This window comes from Lagopus muta, chromosome 1, assembly GCF_023343835.1.
Source record: "Lagopus muta isolate bLagMut1 chromosome 1, bLagMut1 primary, whole genome shotgun sequence".
Classification (NCBI taxonomy): Eukaryota; Metazoa; Chordata; class Aves; order Galliformes; family Phasianidae; genus Lagopus; species Lagopus muta.
The window spans coordinates 73,821,700-73,843,647 of NC_064433.1; the positions used below are offsets into that span (position 1 = coordinate 73,821,700).

Below are 21,948 nucleotides of genomic sequence, written 5' to 3' on the forward strand. Positions count from 1 at the left end.
GACCCTTACTTTCTCTAGGGTATGAGAACTGTTAAGCTTAAAGAGATCCATAGGATCGCAGAACAGGCCAATTTTGTGTTGACCTCAAGAGGTCCAACCATCTATTCAAAGCAGAGTCAGCCATGAGGTCAGGACAGATTAAACAAGGCTTTATCCAACACAATCCTGAAAACCTCCAAGGATGAGAACTGCACAATGTCTTACAGAAACCTAATCCACTGCTTGGCTGTCTTCTGGAGGAAAAGCTTTCCTTACAAGAGTTTGAACTTCTCTTGGTTCAACTTATGCTAATTATCTGCCATCCTACCACTACGTACCACAGTGAGGCTGCTGGCTCTGTCTTTTTGGTAACCTCACAGGTATAGGGAGGGTGTAACTAGCCCCCACCATTCTTCTCTTCTGCAGGTTGGTAAAGCATCATAACTTCAGCATCTTCTCACAGTGAACATGTTCCAGAAAGCTACTATCTTTGTTGCCCTCCACTGAGCTCACTCTGTTTTTTTCAGTGATGGATATTGAGTCCCAAAACTGGGCACTATGTTTTAGATGCAGCACACTGGTTATTGACCTCCTTTAAAAAGATTTTTTATGTACTTGGAAACTTGCACTACTTGTGGGCTGAGAATCTGTTTCCAACAGAAGCAAATAGTGAAAATACTTTGCTCTTCTGGGAAGATATTTAAGAAGTCTTTGACACTGGGTAGTTGTCTGGAAAAGTTGTCACAGACACAGCTCTTGTTCGGCTGCTCTCTGAGAAGCTGCAGACTTTTGCTCTTGGATTCTCCCTTGTGATGCTTCATTCAGTTAGTAGCCAAAGTGAGAAGAACTGTAGGTAATGAAAAACAATACACAGATTTTTGCTGCCTTATGGGTTTTTGAAGGATAGAGTGTCCATGATCAAGAATGTTATCATGGAAAAAGAAATAACACTGAAGTAGAAATGAGACAGAAAGCTGGACCAACAGCTAAGGCCCTACTTAACAAAATCTTCCTGTCAAGGACTGCCTCCCTTTGGCAGGATTGCTAGTCCTATATGTCAAGATCCACTAGAAAGAGTAACTTTCTCCTGTTTGCAAGGGCCAGTTTAGCTTGACTCAGGTATAAGAAGCAGGCTTTTCTGCCAACTGTTCCCCTTCCTTGTTTTGTCAGGAATCTCACAAGCTGCTTCCCAAGCTTTCCCAGCTGTGCAAAGGGAAGCAAACATTGTCCTTTTCATAACAGGGATCCATCCAATTTGAGCATTTTGTTATGCTGTGAGCAAACCTGCCCTCTGTCTGGGCTTCTGCAGTGACATTGCTTACTTACATGGGAAAATTCTGTTAAATGTTTGGAAAATTTTCCTTCCATAAATGTTTGCTTTACAACGTGTTTATTTGTAAAGTTTTTCTTCCATCTAATAGTAGCTTTTCACATGATTCCTCCATGCTTTTTGTGAACAGATCTTATTGTCAGCTTCTTATCATACCCGAGTTCAAATGTCAATGCAGGAACTTTCTGCCTGCCTCAAGTTGAATTTTGTTATATGAACTTAAGTTTCAGGAAGTAGAGCTCAGGTGTTTTCAACAGTGAACTTAGAGAAACACAACTTGTTGCTCTGCCAATGCTTAAAAAAAAAGATATATATAATATGTATTTTTTAAAGTCTAGCAACAATTTAATTAACGCGCAGTCAGGTTGTAACCTGTTCCTGTGGGCTGTATTGCCAAGTTCCTATAGAAACTGTGAAACGGTGCAACATGTCAGGTGCAGGTATGATGTGCCAGGCTACAACATTGAGAGCAGGTCCTCTCATGCCCATGACTTTGTTGCTGATCCTGTGTTGCAATCCACAGAACTATTAGCAAGCTCATTAGCTCAAATAATGAAATTGAAGAATTCAATCTTCTGATGATCATTATGTGTGCTAGTGACCCCACCTCATGAAACATATATTTTTTACACTTATTTAACAACAACAAAAATCAACACTCAAGAACAGAGAGTAAATGACATTAAGGTTACGATCTCAAGTGATGCTACCATAAAAAAACATGAAGGAAAACTCTAATTCATGTATTCATAAATTTTGACATAGATCTACAAGATATCTTTTTTCCCTTTGGCAGCAGATTGGAAGTCCTAATACAGAGAAAATGAGAGGAAATGAGAAAAAGAAAGAATTGCCTTGTGATGAAGACAAATTATGTTATCAGAACTAGACAGAATGTCTGCTTCTGACTGAGAGTGGTGCAGGACAAGACACACAGCTGATCCCTCATTTTCTGTGTGTAGAAGTGTCTTTAGCTTTGCTACAGTGTTGGGCACAAATGAGAGCAAATGAAGTCCGTAAGAGCCATGCACAACAAAAGATTGCATCTGTGAATGCAATTATGGCTTTATTGTCTTAGTTTAACGCCAGTGCCCATTTCTGAACTTTATCATTTTTGTGCCTGCATTCATAAGCTGCAAAAAAAGATACAGGAAAGAATTGTTGTAGTGGCTCCTATTCATGTAGGATTCATGTCTCTGTACCACTTACCAACAATGCTGTGAGCATCATCAAAAATGCCATGTAGGAATAATTACTTACTATGCTGTTAATAAAGATTACACCAAGTAAATATGATCTCAGTCATACACTGCCTGGAAAGCCCCCTAAAATCCAAATTACTGCCTACATATTCACTGGCTGAGACAGAGGCTGTGAGCTAAAATACTAATTAATTACAAGATCACCTACTATTATAATAGATAGGCACAAAAGCAGTTGCACTTTTACAGCAACATTTCCTAATTTTTCAATGCTCAGCTCTGTTATCTTAAATAAGACAACTGAGCAACACATCTGAAAGTCCCACAGTGCATGCATGACTTACGCCATGCATCTTATGCTCTGCATACTGTTCTGGTTTATTTATTATCAGTTCTGAGGATCTGATTATCACTAAGCTAAATGAGTTATCACAGGTGTTTCCATGCTTGTCAGCATTTATCTGTCAAGATGCATGATACTGTCAGATAATGGACTTGATTATTTCTATGTATTATTCTCATGCAGACACAACCATATAAAGAGGAAAATCAATATTTACCATGCAACAATAGATTATATTTTTTAATAATCCTTATAAGTGATAAAAACTGGAATTTCAACTGATCAGCTGAATAAACGTTGATACTTTGTAATTCATCCTTCTTCAAAGAAACTAAGAATATTCCTCTTCATTAAAACATGTGTTATTTCATTAGGCTTTCTCTTGAGCAGATGGCATGCAAAGAATCTTGTAAACAGAAAACAAGCAGTTCATTTGTAAAACATATCCAATTCTACTAAGAGAAGCTGCAGCAGAGAGAATAACAAGAGGAGCCTAAGAAATTATGAGAGTTCAAGCTACCAGTGTATCTGCTATTGCAGATGTAGCAGACCAACTCTTGGTGTTATGTGAGCACAGCTCATGCAAACTGTCATTATTTTCAACAAGTGGCAAAAAATTACCTTTGTATCTTTGGAGTAGATTAAACTTGGTTTAGCTCCAGCTAAGTCAGTGGAACTGCAAAAGGGATGAATTTGGCCTTCTGCATACTGTCAAGTACCTACCCTGTTTTCTACAGGGGCAAAAGAAAACTACATCCAAAACTTCAAGCCAAATTAACTTGGCAAATCTAAGGTGCAAGTACAGAAGTGAATCTTACTGTTCCACTCAAAATACTTGGAGGAGATGCCTACACTTTATTCAAAGGTTTGAAAACAAAAGATTTTCTATTTAAAAATTTTACTATGCTCACTCAATCCCAGTAATTTCTGAAATTGCTTTACATTGTGATCCTGAATGCCCATATAATTTTTATGGGATATATCACAAGCAGAATATGCAAGTCCACTGTGCAACTCATCAAACGACAACCAAAAGGCCTATTTCTGAAGCTAAAAATTTTTCAAGAATATGCAGTAAAGAGAAAAACAATTCAGGGTGAGAAAAAAGGCAAGTAGGAGCAGACAAGCCAATATTTTGTTGTTATTCTTGTCCTTGTTATCTCCTGGAAGGGTTGGTTTTGGCAATATTTAATATTTAGACAATATTTAAAAGCAAGACAATATTTAAAAACAAAACAAGCTAAAAAGAATACTGCAGTCATCACTAACAGTTTTCAGGTCACAGTTGTAATTGCAGTGAAAATTCTTCTTCATGCTTCTTAGAAATATTGGTTTAGACTGTTCAGCTGTGGATGAGTGAAACAAGCATGAACTGAACTGATAATCATTCCCCGCCATATTCCTAACCTTCTGCAGTCAATAATAAGTGTTTGCTCTAGGAAAAGAAAATTCCTTCTCAATTTTGTAGATTCGTGATATAAATCTGTTTCTGCCTACATTGCTTAGCCTTTGGCCACTGATAATGTTGTACAATACATTGAAATGGGAAAGAAAAAAAAAAAAGTGGACCAGCACCGTTCAACTCCTACCAACATCCTTCATGGTACAGAAAAAAAAATGAAGCAGAAGACCTGACAATGCTTAATTTCATAGAGTATAATAGAAGCATATAGAACATGGTAATGTAAAAATTACTTAAGCCATGCCTGTGTCTAAAAGGCAATGAAAAGGCTCACAGTTCAACACAGAAATCATCAGAGGAAAAGCACTGTCAACTCTGTGTAAGACAATGGTTTGTCCTCAGAAGGACATGGCAAGATCCTGATATTTTAGACACTCCTTATACATCCTATGCATTCATCTGGTTAAAGCTTATTTGGAAGCCACAGTTCATAGGAATTGCAACCATTTGTTTATGAACCAGGGTATAAAACCTCTTCAGTAAAGTCCTCTGCTACTACAACTGATGGCTAATTTCAAAGGTGTATTTTTATCTATTTCCTAAGAGGACAGCCCCAAGTAAAGCAGCAGCCAAGACTGCTGAATCAAGATCACTTGCTGTACTAAATTACTCATAATAACACTGCAGGTTGATGTTCCCACATTAAGATTTGCAAGAATGTGAGAGAAAAGCCACAGCTGAAACATCCCATCAGATTAAATTGCTACACATCCTAAAAGGATGCAGGTGCGAATGCAAGGCAAAACACTGAACAGTTCACAGTTTCTGTTAACTGAAAAAGACAGTTAAAAGTATTAACCCATCTTGCAGCTACTGAGTCACTTCAAGTGTTGTGTCATCTTAGTATCTCATGAAAGTGTTACCCACCTAATATTTAAGTTACCAATTCCTAAGTTTGAACAACATAATTCTCAGCAATTCAGACTAGAAGCAAATCAACTAATAGCTGATGGAGATTCGGTTATATCGCTGACATTTATAGTTTGAATATATTAATTTTTATAGTATTTGCATTTTAAAGCTGGCAAACATGAAACAAATTGGACTTCCCACAACACTTCTTGTAATGTCTGTAGTTCCTAAAATTAGCTGTATGTGCTGGAGTTCCTCCTCGTTTTGTATGCAACTTAATCTTCCTGGGCTCTCTTCCCAGGAGAGCCATACTTTCAAACTCTTGAGAATTTCCACCTATCCAGGGGACTGTGTTGCCTGTATCAGCTCTGTTTTTTTCTGCATGCTCGTTAATTATTAAGAATAAAGTCAGATTTTGGAAAAAACAAAACAAAACAACAAAAAAAAAAACAACAACCAAAAAGAAAACAACATAGACTAGAAGTTAGATTGATTTAAATTTTCCAGCTTCTTTCCTGAGCAGGAAAACAATAATGGCAATAATAATAATTAAAAAAAAAAAAAAAAAAAACAGTAAATGGTATGATATTCTCTTCTCTATTCTTATTTTGGAGTTCAAATAGTAATGTTTCCTCTTTTCTCAGAACACAGCATCAATCAATTCTTCTTTAACATCTGAAGAAAAACAGATTAAGAAAATTCAATTCTCACATGGCCTAGAATTGCCTGGATTTTTTTGAAATAATTCACATTGCAAAATTAGACAAACATCCTCCCTCAACTCTTTACAGCAAATCTAGAGCAACATAATTTTGTATCTAAAATAAATGTCTTTTTTCTGAAAAGTCATTAGGGAAATCAAACAAAAAAAGCCATCCTTTCCTCTCTTCTTTCTCAAGAAGTTCTGCCTTGAAGAGATATGTAGAAAATCAATCCTATGTAGCTACTCAACTTATAACGCAATAAGTCTGATAAAACACAGAATTTTGCCTCATTTTACTCATACCATTTATTCTCCATTTCCATTACCAACAGTACTCTCTTCCTTCTTGATGCTGCTCCCTATTTCCTCTCTTTCAGCAAATGATGTCAACTCCAGTTCTTTTTGGTGATTCTGGTATGAACTTTGGCTTGATGTTATCGCTCCCTTTTGTTTTCCAGTATGTGGCATGGATCCTAATGTTGCTCCATGGAGCACTTGAAGGCAATATGTAGAAGAAGACAGGCAAGGCAGCTGAGTGTACAAAATCTGCTCTGTAAAAGACTCTCCTGCTGTGCTAGAAAATGGCATTTGAGAGCACAGCTGATGCAAGAACAGAGCTCCCTGCATGTAGCAGTCATTCCAGGGGACAATCTCATTGGCAGTGATACCCACTGAGTAAAAAGCAAGAATGGAAAAAATCATGACAACAAGGAAAATAGAATTAAAATTATGTGTATGTAAAAATGCATGTTCTGCTTCTGACAGCGTACTCACTGCAAAACAGTGTTACAATTATTCCTTAACAGTTACTACAATAGAGCAGATATCATACACATATGAAGATTAGTTTTGTTTACATTGCAGTCTATCTATTCAGAACATTTATATTCAGAGAAAACTCAAGCTATATCATTACTACAATCTAAATAACAAGATGTCACTTTGGCACAGATACAGGGTGTGTGTAATGATATTGGAGACTCCACAATATTGTTTTTTATTCCTCCACTCTAGTTTTCCAGGTGAGCTCTGCAAAACATGAGCTGGATGCTTAATCATCCTTTGATCCACTTTGATAGCTGCAATTCCTGAACCTTGAATGTTTGTTGTATTTGTATATATTAATACAACTAAGTTATTCACTGGGTTACATGCTGAAGTAAGAATTTGTGGTGTAGCTACATTAATTTGGTTCTCTCCCCACTGTATTTCTGTATCTCCAGCCCTACTTATCAGGAAAGAGCCACACCACTTTTAATTCACTACCTGTTGTGCTCCAGACAGAAGTAAGAGGCTGTTTCTTCAGCAATACCCCTTTGTCAGTCCTAGGAAATCTTATACCTTTACACACCCCTCTATGCTTGCATGACATGCTCTAAGATAGGTAACACACTCTACTGTCATCATGCTATAAAAATAATAACTTTGTATTCTGGAATACAGCCCTTACTTCTGAAACTTTAAACTGAAAAACCACAGAAAATAATAATTTTGCCTTACAACCAGAGGGGAGAACCAGGCCTAGTGCTAGAAAGAGTTGCTGCCAACTGTTCTAGAAAATGTTTGCCATGAAAAGCGAGTCAGCTTGCACCAGTCATCCTGTGAGTCAGACTTTTTCCTTGACAAAAGGACCTCCACAAAAATGGTACAAGAGCAGCATCTGCAGTCTGAAAGCATTTTGTTCTCTTATTTGATCAGAGGTGTTTTTTAGACTGTAATTTTATTTTAACAAACCTGACAGACAAACTAAATACATGGCTGTAGTATTATCTTTTGATCCTACTAGGACTTGAACAAATTCAGAATACAGATACAAAAAGATACCAATATTGCCATTTCTACTTTGTTACTTAGAATAAAGCATTTCAGCATAATTTTCTAAGTGATATCACAAATTCCCATAGGGAATTAAAAAAAAAAAAAAAAAGCCTTCGAAAAAACATAAGTTGCTCTCCAATCTAGATGAAACCATTGTAGTACCTAATATACACACACAGTAACATTCTGTATAACATATAACCTAAGAAGTAACTTTGCATTCAAATTAAGTGGTAAGTGACCTATTAAGAGAGCAAAAGATTATGGGGAAAGGAGAAAAAACAGTTTATATATATTATGCATATACAAGCACGTTCCTTCTTTCTCTCAGTCACCAGTAAAACCACTGATCACCCTGAGGCTTTCAGGTGACACTCCTGAGGAGTGGCATGTCAAGATTTCAGAAATTTACCTGCATTTCCATTCTGCCACTGTAACACAGATTGTTCCTCCACATGGTTTTCTACATAGCCCTGTGCGTCTCCTGCTGGCCCATAGGATACCATTCCACTGCTGCCAGGTGAGGCAAGGAAAGCTGAACTGGATTCAGTTGGTGTTGTAGAAGTGAGGTGAATGCTGGAGACATTGCTGGGTCGGTGAAATGGCAGACGGTGGAACTGGGAACACTGATGATGCTGGGGATGTTGGGACAGCTGGTAAGTTCCACCCTGGCTGCCATACTGACAGTATGGGGTCTCTAGACTGCCTATAAAGTCCAGCTGCTTAGGAGAAACTGCTGAACACAAGCTGTGGAACGCAAGAAGAGAAGCAATTCAGAGTTCAAAGTAGAGTCAACCCCAAACAGCACCTTCTAACATATACAACTATTGTTTTATTCACCCTTGACAACCATCAAATCCTTATCTGAATCCAATGTTTTCTTCCAAATCCCAGACACAAGAAAAAAGAGACAGAGCATTAACAGCAGGATTCTCTAACATAGCACATTGATGGGGAGTACCTTTTAGTTTTTTCCACTCTCTAAGTGGCAAACACCAACACTTAATCTCAAGGATGTGCTTCTGAACTTCACTACCACTTGATGTACATGCAATTATTATGGCTATCAGTTTTCTGGAGGTAAGTGCATAGTCCTACAACATCATTATACACTTTTCCATACTCCATTTAAAGGGTTTGTTTTCTTTTGAATTCTTAGTTACATTCCCATATATTTCCTTGTCCTATGTCCCAGCTTTGCCCTCCCAAAATTCACTTTCTTTGTCTTCTTCAATGAGAGTCTCATCTACTCCTACCCTTGATTTTGGATGCTATAAGCGAAGGCCTCCTTGGAGCTGTTTTCCTGACCGGACAAGCTGCATTCACTGTTGGGAGCATCCAACATCAATGGGACAATGTGACCGTAGGGGCTGAAGGAAAGACTGAGAGGCAGGCTGGCCCTACGAATGGGTGGAGGACTAGGAAGGCTTTGGAAGCACTCCACTCTGCTGGAACTGAAGTCAAGCTGCAGCAACGCCTTTGTCTGAACTGCTTCACAAGATCCTATCATCCCTGTCACTGGAGAGACTGTGAATAAAAAGAGAGACTGTCATACTAAAAATTGAAAGGAGTAAGCAAAGGATCAGTCTAATAAAAGTATCAAAACAGAAAGGCAAGATGCCAGTGAAGGAGTGTAGGTTAACTGATGTGAATAAAAGTGAATAAGTAGCAGCATTTCTTCTGGGAAGAAAAACAAGCAGTAACAAGCTCTCTGGAACATACAGTTACATTTATTAACTAACTACGATTACTCTCAGAATTTTAGTCTCCGTATAGTAGATTTATTCAGCTCTCAAGAAGGCAGCCAAATGAAAATAAGTACTTAATGGAAAGAAAGACAGGATCCCTCAGCCTTCTTCCACATCTATTGTCCTCTGGGAAGAATGTGCTGCACAGATTATCCTTTTGAAAAATTCAACTAGTCTGGAAGAAACAAAAAGCATGCCTTTGTAGACATAAAATCTCAGCCATGTTTTAAAAACACAACCTTCATTCCTGATATGCATTTGATGAATCATGCCAAACACTAAAATAAACAAAGCAAAAGGATAGATAACATAGATGTCAGCCTTGGGAAAAGGAAGCTGGGAGATGAGAAAGCACAACAACATATTTCAGTAGCTAGTCTTGTTTAGTAGTCTGTCTCTTCAGGCACTGCTGGAAAAGAAGAATGGAGTAGTTTCTTACCAAGCCACCTCTGTGGAAAGAGGACATGATAGGAAAAGTTTATAAGCATATATGCTAGTGATCCAGAACATGTATGCACAGATGTTCAAGAATTTTATATGTGGTCTTCAAGAACTTTGTATGTTAACAAAATGCTCTTCCATTAAGCCAAACATCAAATTTCTGTTTAGAGAAATTTAACTATCTTTAGGAATATAGGGCAATGGAAATGATTTTTCAAGACTAGTTAGGCCAAACCAGAATAAGGATGAGCAGATATGAAAATATATCTCAGGCATTATTATTCAAGAACAATTGGTCTACTTCCACACATGGCAAAGCACTCAGAGAATACTATAGCAGTGTGAATAATTTACAGCTGTACTTCACTCTCACAGGCAAAGAGGAACATCAGATGCACTCTACCAGATGTATGCCTTTGGCATAAAACCTAAACATAATACTGCTGCAGCTAGAATGAGCAACCTTTATAAAACTTTGGAATGCGTGTCCAGAGAGCTGATAAGATTCCACTTCAATCATCTGCAGTTCCATTTCTAAAATTCTCCAGTGAGCTGTGCAATTGCATTTATCTTAATATATCTTCCTGTATGATTTTCTTTTCAACTAACTGCACCTATGAAAAGAGACAGGATCTTTCAGTGAAAACTTGAAGAGCCCTGAGTTTGGGATAATTTAAAAAACTAGATCAAGACATGGCATCTCTAAACCATTCACACTCCCAGGCAATTCCAAGTGGTTTAGTTTGCTATTTCAATATGATCTTTCTGTTTCAGGCAGCATTTACGTTGCACGTCCACAATTCTTTTGACATAGCATACAGTCCAAGGTTTGTAAAACAAGTCAAAACAACTTTTAGTTTCATAACAAGACAAAATAACTTGGCCAGAAACAGAGCCGAAGCTCTGTTTTCATTTACAAAAGCCTTTGATTGCAACGCCCCAGAATGTAATATTTTGCACAAACTTCATGAAGCCATAGCCATACTGGGTACAACTTATCTGAAAAATTCTCTATATCCAGATAAATTTCAGTTAAACAATAATACTACAATTAGCTATTTTGAAGTTGGCCTTATCCATGCTCAGGACAAATGTGAGCAGTGTTAATAAGATAACCCATAAAAACAATTTTAAACCCACTTTCACACATAATGAGAAATATGTTCTGTATCTTTAAAAAAAAATATTTAAAAACATTTAGTACAAAATAGCCCTTGTGGATTGTGACATTAGAACTATGAGTAATGTCTTTGCTGTAGTATAGCTTCTTTCTCAGCATCCTGGCAGAACTATGAAAGCCATTCATTAAGGCAAGATTTTCCAATGACTGAAACAGTCTTAAGTGAAAAGGAAAGAAAAAGATGTGAAGGATATGTATGCTACTCTCAAGATAACTGTTTTCAGTCTTTTACTAAACTTTAGGGGATAGCATAGGAAGATGCATCTTCTTATGCTACAGATCTGTCCATGAACTTAAAACTGGGCATGGTTTTAACTATAAGACTGTTTTAGGGAGTTGCTTTCACTATCATCAGATCACCTCCAAAATCTAGGGTGACTCCTATCTGCTTTGGAGCCCTTTCTCCCAGTATCTGCTATACATTACTTTCTCATCATACTGACTCCAGAAGTCCTCAGTATAAGACAACTGTCACTGTCCTGGCAGATAACCAAGCAGTTGGTTGCAGACTGCTCAGTAGCTCTGGGGAACATGACCAGTTGCTCAAAAAGCACAGTGTTGGGTACAGTGCAGCTGATGTTGAGCAACAAAACTAACCTCAGACAATGTACTTATACTAGAACTGCTTTCTCAAGCATCAAGACTTCAGCAAAAGTCTCTGTTATTATGAGTGTCAGTTACACACTGAACAATCCAGTTTCTTGTAAAGAAAATATGCCTGTTTAATAGTAATCACAGCACTTACTGGAACTTTAAGGACCATCATAAAGCTTGTCTCATACACAGTCTCTTCCTGAAATTACTATAAGTTCTGTAAAAAAATGCATCTTTCTTGCAAATGGCATCTTCAAAGCAGAGAAAATCTTAAAGTTAGGAGCACAAGCATTCTTCAATTAATTAACTAAAGATGAGTATACCAATTTCAGGTTATAACTATAATGCTAGGAGAAGTGCATTGGTCTGATCTTATGGATTTTCAGTAGAACAGAACCTACTACTTGTTTAAAAGTTGTGAATCTTGTTTGCCATATAGGATATACATCACCAGTTTTAATTTGTTTAAAGGCCAGAATAAAGAATAGTGAAATCATTAGGACTTATGAGATTTATTTACTGTTCTTTGACAGATCATATTGAACTTCATGAAATTGCTCCTCCATCCCATTCAAATTTCTGCTTCTGGCTAATCAATCACATTGTTATTTCCCTAAGAGCTACAAGCTCTTCCTGCAAAATCACCAAGGGGAAAAAAAAAAACAAAACTTCAATTAACAGAAGCATAGAAAGTAGCTTTTATTTCTATGGGGGTAAATACTTATCTGTATATAAGCTTACAAACAGTTTCTGAAAAGTTGGCATCAACAGCTAAATCACCAGAAATCTCATAAAATACACAAAATTTCCAAACTTTGGATCCAAACCACAACTTGATCCAAAACACAACTGCCTGATTTTGCTCAAGGAACTTTTATAACTGGAAGTTTATGTACATGCACATCCAGTGCTTACCTGCATAAACATGTTCTTGTTTTTCATGTAAAAGGCATTTAATTATACATGCATCCAAACTTTCCATAACAGTAAGGAAGTTCAGTCCTACTCAGAGACATTCAGGTTTCATCTCTAAGAGGTCATGTATGTTTTAAATCACTAAATCAAAGTAATATAATTGTCAGAAGTCTCAGTCAAATAAACTGCAAACAATTAGAAATGTCAAATACATACATGCACATTATTTTGTTTAAAGCAAGCTACCTATCTATCGAAATCATAATACCATTCTAAGATCAAGAAAAATTTCTGAAGCACAATCGAGTCTTTTGATTTTGGTATTAGCTGTGCTATCCATAACTGCCAGAATGGAAAAATATCACCACACCAACTTCTTTGGATAACTGTATGAAACTGTGAGGGGGGAAAAAAAAAAAAAAAAGAAAAGAAAAAAAAAATAGATAACCAATGTCTAGAGAAAAAGGAAAAAGCAAAGGAAAAAAAAAGGCACTGAGTACTTCACAAAAGTTAACAGGCTGTAGCATTCTCACACACGTAATTTGCTTGTCCAGCTGAAAGTGGAGAAACATGGAGAAACATTGCTACCAAGGATAACACCTGAACAACAATTAGGCCAGTCTCTGAGCATAACTGCATCATTGCATAGGTCACAGATTGTTCTGCTGAAATCTGCCATTGTGCGATTTTCCACTGAGATCATTTTTCCTGGCCTTTGCCTTGTGGATTTATGACCTTTTTATTCATTTGTTCACTCTTTATTTTCCTCCTTTTACTTGGCATGTTATCCTATCCATGTTTTATCTTCTTCATTTTCTGAAGTCTTCTAAGAAAAACGGTGAGCCCTAATTGGCTTTGTTTATGAGCAAGCTTATTTCTGAATGAGGATAAATGGGTCTGCCTAGAAGAGGGGGAAAAAAAAGGAAGTCTCATTTTTCATGGTTTTACTGTCCTACATCTAAGATACAGCTGTGACTGAAGGCTTTCCTGCTATTGGAATATGCAGATTTCTCTCCTATGAGAACTCTCTTAATAGCAATCTTTTCACTCAGAAGGAGCAGTAACTCAGATCTCTACTTTTCCTGGGCAGCAATTTTCCCATGACTTGTAGGAATGTAACTTTAAGACTGGAAGGAAGGGTGGGTTTCGTAAACAGCGAGTTCAGCCTGTATCATTACACCTACCACACTACTCCCTCTCCTCAGGAAACTAGGATAAATAATAGTAATAATAAATAAATAAATTACTTCACAATTTATGCTCGCTAGCAAAACATACACCTCTTTGCTGCAAAGTAATTTAGAAATGGTAATATTTTTGTCACACAAATATTTATTTGGAAAATACTTACCAGCCTTAGATGACAAACAGTCTTTAATACTTTCTGCTTAGCTTGATTTAAAGAGAACAAAGAGAATTCACCTACATGTCCTTAATACTAAAGATCCTGGAGTTTCAGACAAGTAAAGGAAATGCATATTGCATAAAAGCTAGATTTACACACAGCACCAAGTTCAAAGGATCAGGAAGTAAAAACCCATAAACCTTTATCTTGATTTTTTTTCCATATCAAGAATTGGATCTGAATGTACAGATTTTCCAGAAAGAAATGGCTCAATATAGGCAGATTTGTACTTTTGCCCTGAAGAGCACATAATAGCCAAAATAATAGTTTTGTCATCATGTGGGAGAACCCAAAGTTGCAACAGTTGTCATTCAGCTATAACAGCAGAATGTTTTAACCACATATCCTTATGAACTCATGTTCAGAATTGCTTGCTGGGCTGTGGTATAGCATGAATGAATAAGAATGGTAAATCTAGCTCTAGTGCTAGTACAGAGGTAGAACTGCTAAATCTAATGTCACTTTTTGTACTGATGTGATTGAACTCTAACATGACCTCTCTGAAGTGTCTGAGAGCCTGCCAACATCACCAAAAATAACAACAATAAGGTTTGCACTGATATGGGTCTCACCTGAGGAGGAAGCAAGCAACGCAGAATGCTCACTGACCCTACTGGAGCAGTTCCCAGCTGTAGTGTCTACACTTAATATGGCAGACTGATCAGGCAATGGAGGCATTGGCAGAAGAGGTGCCCTGGAGTTGTACATAAGAGGTATGAACTTAAACTGGAACACAATGCAAGACATTACCACAAAATACACACCTTTTTAGCTATCCTACAACAGATAGATCCTAGATCATTAGATCAGTAAGCATTGTCTTTGCACTTATGAGTGCAAGGAACACTATCGACCAATATTTGGGGAAGCAGTCTCAGACTACTTGTGTGGAAAGGATAAGTAGCAGGGACAGTGCAGTGAAATCCATCAGGTGGTCTCCTATCTGTCACTTAACAGATTCTCTTTCTCTCTCTGTTCCCCCCTCATCTCTGAAACGTGCTGTTTTTCATTTCTTCATAGAAGCCCATATCTCCATGATATTTGTTACATGCAAGCACCTTTTCCATCACCAAGTGACAAATTTATGAAAATGTTCAATGATGGTGGAAGGAGGTCTGGAATAAAAAGCTTCCTGTATGCACACAAAGGGCCTAAAGAACACATAAAACGAAAATAAAAATGAAGGAGTGATTTCCTTTATCCTTTCTATTCAACACTGCTCTCTGCATGGCTTCAGTAAAACAGTGCTACACTGTGTCCAATAGCTCTCTTAAGAGGATGCACTACAATAATTTGCTAGGAACCTGTCTAGCTGGAGAAAAACAGGTGAGCAATAAAACTTCATCTCAATGATCAGTTCTCCATGGCTTAAAAATAAAGGTCAAAAATAATAGGTGAAGATTTAATTCATTAGGTATCTGTTGTGGAGAAATGAGTAAACAGAGCAAGTCCCTCACCCACAAATGTCTGACCCAGCATGGACTGCCAGAGCTGCTGATGTTGAGTATTTTTTGCTGCCTTTGACATTCAACTTCTCTTTTTTTCTCCACTTTGCCCTGCGATTCTGAAACCACACCTGATCAATAGAAAGAAACATTCAGATGGAAAATGATCTACACACAAGAACACAGGCAAAGAAACAGCAATGACTGCCTCCATGCTTGCTCAGATGAATCCAGAACTCTTGAAGAGCCTTGCTTCCACAGAGCATCAGCAAAATTAACTTCTCCCTGCTTCAGTTCCTCCTCCTGACACTTTTTTTGGCACAAATCCCATAAGTCACTGTTACCCACACAGGCATTATTACCATGATACGCTGTGGTGTCACCCCAACTACAGCTGCGATTGCCCTCCTCTTTTCATTGTCAGGGTAGTGATCTTCCTGGAACACCTTCTCCAACTCTTCTAGTTGCTCTAGAAACAACACAGAAAGAGACTGAAAGCATATGAGGAGAAGACAAACAACAATTAAAAAAAAAAAAAAACAACAAAAACAACAAATAAAAACCCAAATTTTTAATGTAGTTAGCAATACATGAACAACATAGGTGGTATTTTCTTAAAAGCAAACCACAGAAGTAAGCAAATGTCTCCTTCCACAGTAAAACAAATAGTATCGCTAGCAATATTTCAAGCACAAAGACTTGGCAAACTTTTAACTGAAGTTCTCAACCTCTAGTACTGCAAAATGCAATTAAAATACTATTTAGGGCAGTTCAGCATCTCCATGCTGTGCCTTCAGGACAATGTAAGAAACATTAGTGCCATTATCAGTACAAATATAGCTGCCTACCACTGGGTTCCGCATTATCTACCTGCACTATAGAAGGTGCGTGTCTTCTTCTTGACTGGCAGTAGAATTTCTGGATCCTCACATAAATCTTTTTTCTGCTTGTTCTCACCATGACTACTTCCAGATTTCAGGAATGAAGATGTCGTGTAGGACTGCTGACCTCCAATACTGGCTGAAGTACAGAGCACTGACCTGCAAGTAGTTGGGCCATATACATCCTCTAACAGTGCTAGCCTGCAGAAATCTCCAGAGATTGCACCAGGTAACTTCTCAGCACATACTCCACTTATGCAATTATTTTTTTTCTTTGCCACATTTTCAGTCACATCAGAGTAATAACCTTCATTCTTTTTGAATGACCCTGAATTATCCATGGGTGCCTGTGCAAACATAACCACAGGAAGAGGAGGCACAGAATTTATGTTGCTGAGGAAATTTGACAACTGCCCACACACTGAGGCAAGGTTGAGAGGAAGGGCTGTTGAGTCTTGAGAAGTTGACTCAGTGTCTTGCAGCATGCAGTAACTACCATCTTCCTCCTTCACAAGGCTAGCCTTATCTTCTGTTCCCAGGGTATCCCCAACTTCTTTTCTAGTTGCAAGTTGGAATGTAACTAGCGCATTACTCCCCGTACTGCGTCCACCAAGAGGATCAGCATCAATCACAAAGTGCTCAGTGTTCAGTGATACGCCCTCCTTGCTGTTCTTACACTCTACAAGGAAGAAAAAAAAAGAAAGGTGTTCCCCAGACTGACTCATATGTATGCTTTCTTACCCACGTGCACCAAGATAAGTTTCAGTCATGGAAAAGGGGAAACACTGCAATAAAAATTAACAGTGTGAAAAAAGACAAACATACTTTGAGAGTTCAAAATAAGACAGTGACCAAGATAGAAAAAGAAAAAAAAAATACAATATGGTCAACATAGAGATATTTAAACATCTGATCTTAGAAAAGCCTCGTCTTGAGAGAAAAGATGCCTGCAAAAACAGTCAACTGCAGACTATAGGAGTAATTAATACTAAGCACACACGCACACCAAAAAAAAGAAAAATCAAGAGAAAGCTGCATGTAACTAACAGTAGTACTTTTAAGGAAAACAGCACTGTGAATAACAGAGGCCTTTGGAATAAAGAATATAATAAAAAAATCTATGATATGTCAAGACACCAAATGACTCTTTACAAAAATAAGCTAAAGACAAATGAAAGCCAGAGTCTGGTCTATTCTGTCAGCAGTTATTATCTGACAAATGGCACCACATTTCATTATAGAGGCTTCTGTTTCTATCATACTGAAGTTGATCAAAGTTTTAAAAAAAAAAAAAATTGTATGAACATTTATTAACTGACTTAACTTTCTTCAGCTTCAGACACAACAGTAATGAATAACAGACCTAAGAATGGGCAGTGAAGAAGGTACCTGAAGACAAAAATAGATGAAGTCCAACCACGTTTAATAAAAAGCAGTGACTGTATTATGCTAACAGATATCAAATAGTAGAAGACAGTTAAGAAACAACATAGCAAGAGAAATAAAATGGTCAACCATTAGTTTAACAGAACAAAAAATAAAACATGCTCTTTTCCAGCTGGAACATACATTTTCAAACCAAAAAATCTTACTGAATGACTCAGAATGCATGTAGAATTCAGTGTGACTAATAAAAAATATAAATGAATAAAAGTGAATAAAAGTGAATAAAAAAGTTAGAACTGTATTTCTGCTTCCTTCTGGAAAGAGGAAGATTTTAGCAGATTGCTGGCAACATTTCAGTTGTAAGCATCTACAGAGAATACATGGCAATTTAATTGGGGAGCAAAGCATTAAAAAAAAAAAAAATCATTCTCTCCTACTTTTTACTTAAAATAGCACAATGTCAAAATAAAGAACTTGCTTTCTGATCCAAAGCCTCTTTCTTAAACAATTGTTAATTGAGTAGGAAACTCACAACATCAGTCAATTGGGTAAGCATTCATGGAAAGCATTCATACAAATAGACATCAGACTGCTTCCAAGACCTCTCAATTTGCCTTTTTACAGGATTAAGAGAACTGAATCAGTACAATAGGAAAAAGACAGTAGCAAAAAACTATGTACTTGTTAAGCAGCAAGTTTCCTTTGCTATTACATGAGATGAGATGAAATTACAAGCGCAGATGGGAGAGGCTAAGAACTAAGGGAGGGAAAAGCTATGTATACATATGCTATGTAATTCCCTTTTCCACTGTCCTTCCTGCTGTATCTTGTTTCAGTCCTGTTCTCGCTGATTACATGATAAAACTAGTATTTTCACATCATTCATCCTCTCATACTGTGCCTCAAATTAGAAATAATACTTTCAGCTTCATGATTAAAGACCCTTCCAACTAATTTTTATTTTCATTTATGAACTAGTATGCATTTAAATCACAAAACCTGTTTTGAAGTCGTGTGCCCATTCCTTGTATCCTTAGTAGAAATGGATTAAAGGCAAGGATTTTTGCACCACCTGCAGGAATAATTCTTTCATCAAAAAAAAGAAAATCTGCCACCTCTATTTCTTAGACACAAAGCAAAGACCTAACAACCCAAAACTTGGTATCAACATGAAGATACCTGAAATGAAAGTAAAACTTGGGAAGAAAAAAAAAAAAAAAAAAAGAAAAAAGAAAAAAAAGAAAAAAAAAAAAACCTTCACAGTAACAACCAGAGAGGGTTGCCAGCCCTCTCTTTTCATCATTGCTACAGCAAGAGACCTGATTGAACATCACATTTTTTTGGATAAATAATCTGAAATAAAAGAGATCTTAAGTGAACAGGTAGATCATACTAGTGTAGTTCAGAAAGTCTGAAGTCGTATAAACAAGCAGCAAAATTGTCCTTTTTTCTTGCAATCACCTCCTCAGAGTTCCTAGAACAAGGTAAGCATTTGCACAGTGACAGCAAGATTTCAAGGGTGCTTTGAGCATTTGGTGCAAAGCAACCCAGGCATGCATAAACATCCATGCAACTCAGACAAAGAGGAAGAGAACTGGGGACATAAGCACCACCAGCCTGGAAACTCTGAGGTAGCAGGATCACACTGGAGAGCTAAAACGGGAAGATCAGCAACCTCAGCCTCCTCACCAGGTTGCCCTATACTTTTACAAGCCCTGTGATTCCAAGGCCACACACAGACACTGAGCTAGCTGACAGAAGCCCATAGCCTCGAGACAGCACACTGGATAAGATGGCAGCTATCCCTAGGGCAAGAGCTCTTATCACCCATCTTGCAAGTACCGGCCCAGGTTTGATAGGATTACTGCCCAGATAACAGCTTGGAGGAGGAGACGACGGGGTTGTTATTTTCTCCTGGGGCTGCTCGTTAGGTTTATTGTCGGGTGCTTTCTCTCTGGTGATTAACATGAGCTAGCGCTGTATTCCTGAAACTCTACCCTTACCTGTCCCTTTCAGCGTTCGCTCCTCCTCCATGCCCACCGCGTCCCTGCCGGCTGGACAGCTGCCGCACGTCCAACCCGCCACAGCCAGGCGCGGCCTTGTTAGTGCCCCGCCCAGCAGCAAGACTTGTGAGGACTGCGGGGCCAGCCAGCTAATCAAAGCCAGCTGCGGCGCCAGTGACGGGAAAGCGCTGCCCAGAAGCCGCTATCTGAGAGAGCTATCTCAGCCACTTGGCCAAGGAAGGGGTGGCAGTAGGCGGGCAACTCCTGAGCAGATGCAAGGACTCCCGATAGAACCACATGTAATGGAGAGGCAACACTAAATCCCTGATATGCAGCTAGTGGTGAGGCACGGCTCCTATTGGTTGCAAAATCGTGCTTGGAGAGAGTTGGTCAGTGGCTCAATACCTGGATGGAGTGAAGGCTGATGCCACTCATGGGTCTAACCGGTGCTATTTCATATCTTCATCATCAACTACAGTGGGATCCATGCTCAGCAAATTTGTGGATGACAGCAAGCTCTGTGGTGTGATCTACACACCTGAGGAATAGGATGCTGTTCAGAGAGACTCAAACAGTGGCCCCAGATGAATCTTACAAGGTTCAACAAAGCCAAGTGCATGGTCTTGCACCTGGGTTGTGATAATCCCCGCTATCAATACAAGCTGGGGTATAAAAGAATAGAGTACAGCCCTGCTGAAATAGACTTGGGAATACTAACAGATGACAAGCTGGACAAGAGGCAGTAATGTACTCTTGTAGCCCAGTTAAAGCCAACCATATCTTGGGCTGTATCAAAAGAAGCATGGCCAGCAGGTCAAAAGAAGTGATCCTTCTTCTCTCCTCTGCTGGTGAGATGCTTTGACCCAAGAGTAATTTTACAGTGTTAAATGAGTATAAAATGAAGCAAGTGTAGCAGCGTTGTGTAAATGAAGTACAATTGGTATGATAGTACAGCTGATTCAGATAGTAAATGTAAAGATGCTGGCTGGAGTGTTAACGAAGCTAAAATGATGCTTAATTTCTCAGAGGCATCCAGCTGACCAGGCACAAATCTGATCTTAGAGTGGATAGAACCTCTTAAATGTTAAACCAAAGAAAAAAAAAAAAAACAATAAAAAAGAAAGACTGCTTTAGAGGTTCTTGTCTCTAATCAAAACTGTGTTTACTTACTGCATAAAGTTTGGCTGACTCTAGTATCTGGCTCAAATATTAGCTTTTTCTAGTATTCTGAAGAAGACAAAGAACTATGGAGAATGCTTTCTTTCTTTAGAAGGAACAAATACAAGATTTTCAGGGCTGTGACCCTCTAGTTTTTAGAGCAATGTATATATTTATGTATTTCAAACTTTCCAAATTAAAAAAAAAAAAAACAAAAAACAAAAAACAAAAAACAAACAAACCAAAAAAATAGTACTTAAAATGTTTTATTTTTAGACATAAACCAAGATTTTCCCAGGTTCTTGACAAAATTTTTCAAATGTAGCTCATGCCTGTATTTCATTGCTGTTCTTACCGCAAAAAGAAACAAGCATAATTGCCCTCTAATGTGGGTTAGCTTTAAAGTTCTTTTTTTATCACATCAGCATGGAAATGCTGGTTTACTTATTTATATTTTTTGTCCAGATATGTCTAAAAAGGTTCCTGTGAAAGATTCATGCTTCTTTTTACAGCCCACCTTTTAAAGTAAGTTAGCACTGAGTTTGATTTCTTCCTTCACTCAAGCCACAATCTTTAATGGTCATCACCATTCCAGCTGTTCCTGTAGCAGTAGTGGGAATGTCTGCAAAAGAGAATCATTACAATTGATCCTAATCTGATTTGTCGGAACCCTAATTTAGGTTTTTGTCTTGAATCACTCTCTATAGATAAATTTGTTCCTTTCCTGCCTATGCTTATGTGCAAAACCTAAGGTGTTTTTTTTTGTTTGTTTGTTTTTTTGTTAGTGAGGTGATGCTGATGTGTTTGTTTTTCATGTGTTTGTTTTCACTGTCGAGTGTTGTTCCATTATGTTTGGTTTAAAGTTCTTTTATCTACTGTAAACCTTACTACTTTTAGTTTGCTGTTGTCAGATGCATCTTATTCCAAATAAATGGGTTTTAGGTTCCCAGTGAGTGAACACTGGCTCTGTGCAGTTGGAATTAAGAATTGAATCTTACAGTCTCAAATTTTTCTTCTTTCCGTGTGGTTACTTTCCAGATCTTAAATGTTCTAATGATTACCCTTAAATTTTCTATGTGCTGGAGTACCATATAACAAAAAAT

The 21,948-nt window shown here is 37.8% G+C and overlaps 1 protein-coding gene across 4 annotated transcripts; it reads right to left on the bottom strand.

The window, feature by feature from the left end:
- Positions 1-4,495: 4,495 nt before the first annotated feature.
- NOBOX (NOBOX oogenesis homeobox) lies at positions 4,496-20,081 on the bottom strand. Of its 4 annotated transcripts, none has more exons than XM_048934571.1 (9): positions 19,688-20,081; positions 16,288-16,977; positions 15,780-15,886; positions 15,430-15,548; positions 14,545-14,666; positions 8,946-9,216; positions 8,102-8,436; positions 6,175-6,542; positions 4,496-5,843 (listed from the first exon to the last, which is right to left on the bottom strand). In XM_048934571.1, exons 1-8 carry the CDS (start codon positions 19,716-19,718, stop codon positions 6,178-6,180), a joined length of 2,040 nt encoding a protein of 679 aa, XP_048790528.1. In that variant the 5' UTR covers positions 19,719-20,081; the 3' UTR covers positions 4,496-5,843; positions 6,175-6,177. The 4 variants fall into 4 exon arrangements, with proteins under 4 accessions (XP_048790528.1, XP_048790530.1, XP_048790529.1 ...); XM_048934573.1 differs by lacking the exon at positions 19,688-20,081 and adding exons at positions 18,684-18,756; positions 19,374-19,435 and having other exon boundaries at positions 4,496-6,542; XM_048934572.1 differs by lacking the exon at positions 19,688-20,081 and adding exons at positions 18,684-18,756; positions 19,146-19,231 and having other exon boundaries at positions 4,496-6,542.
- Between the last annotated feature and the right edge of the window lie 1,867 nt (positions 20,082-21,948).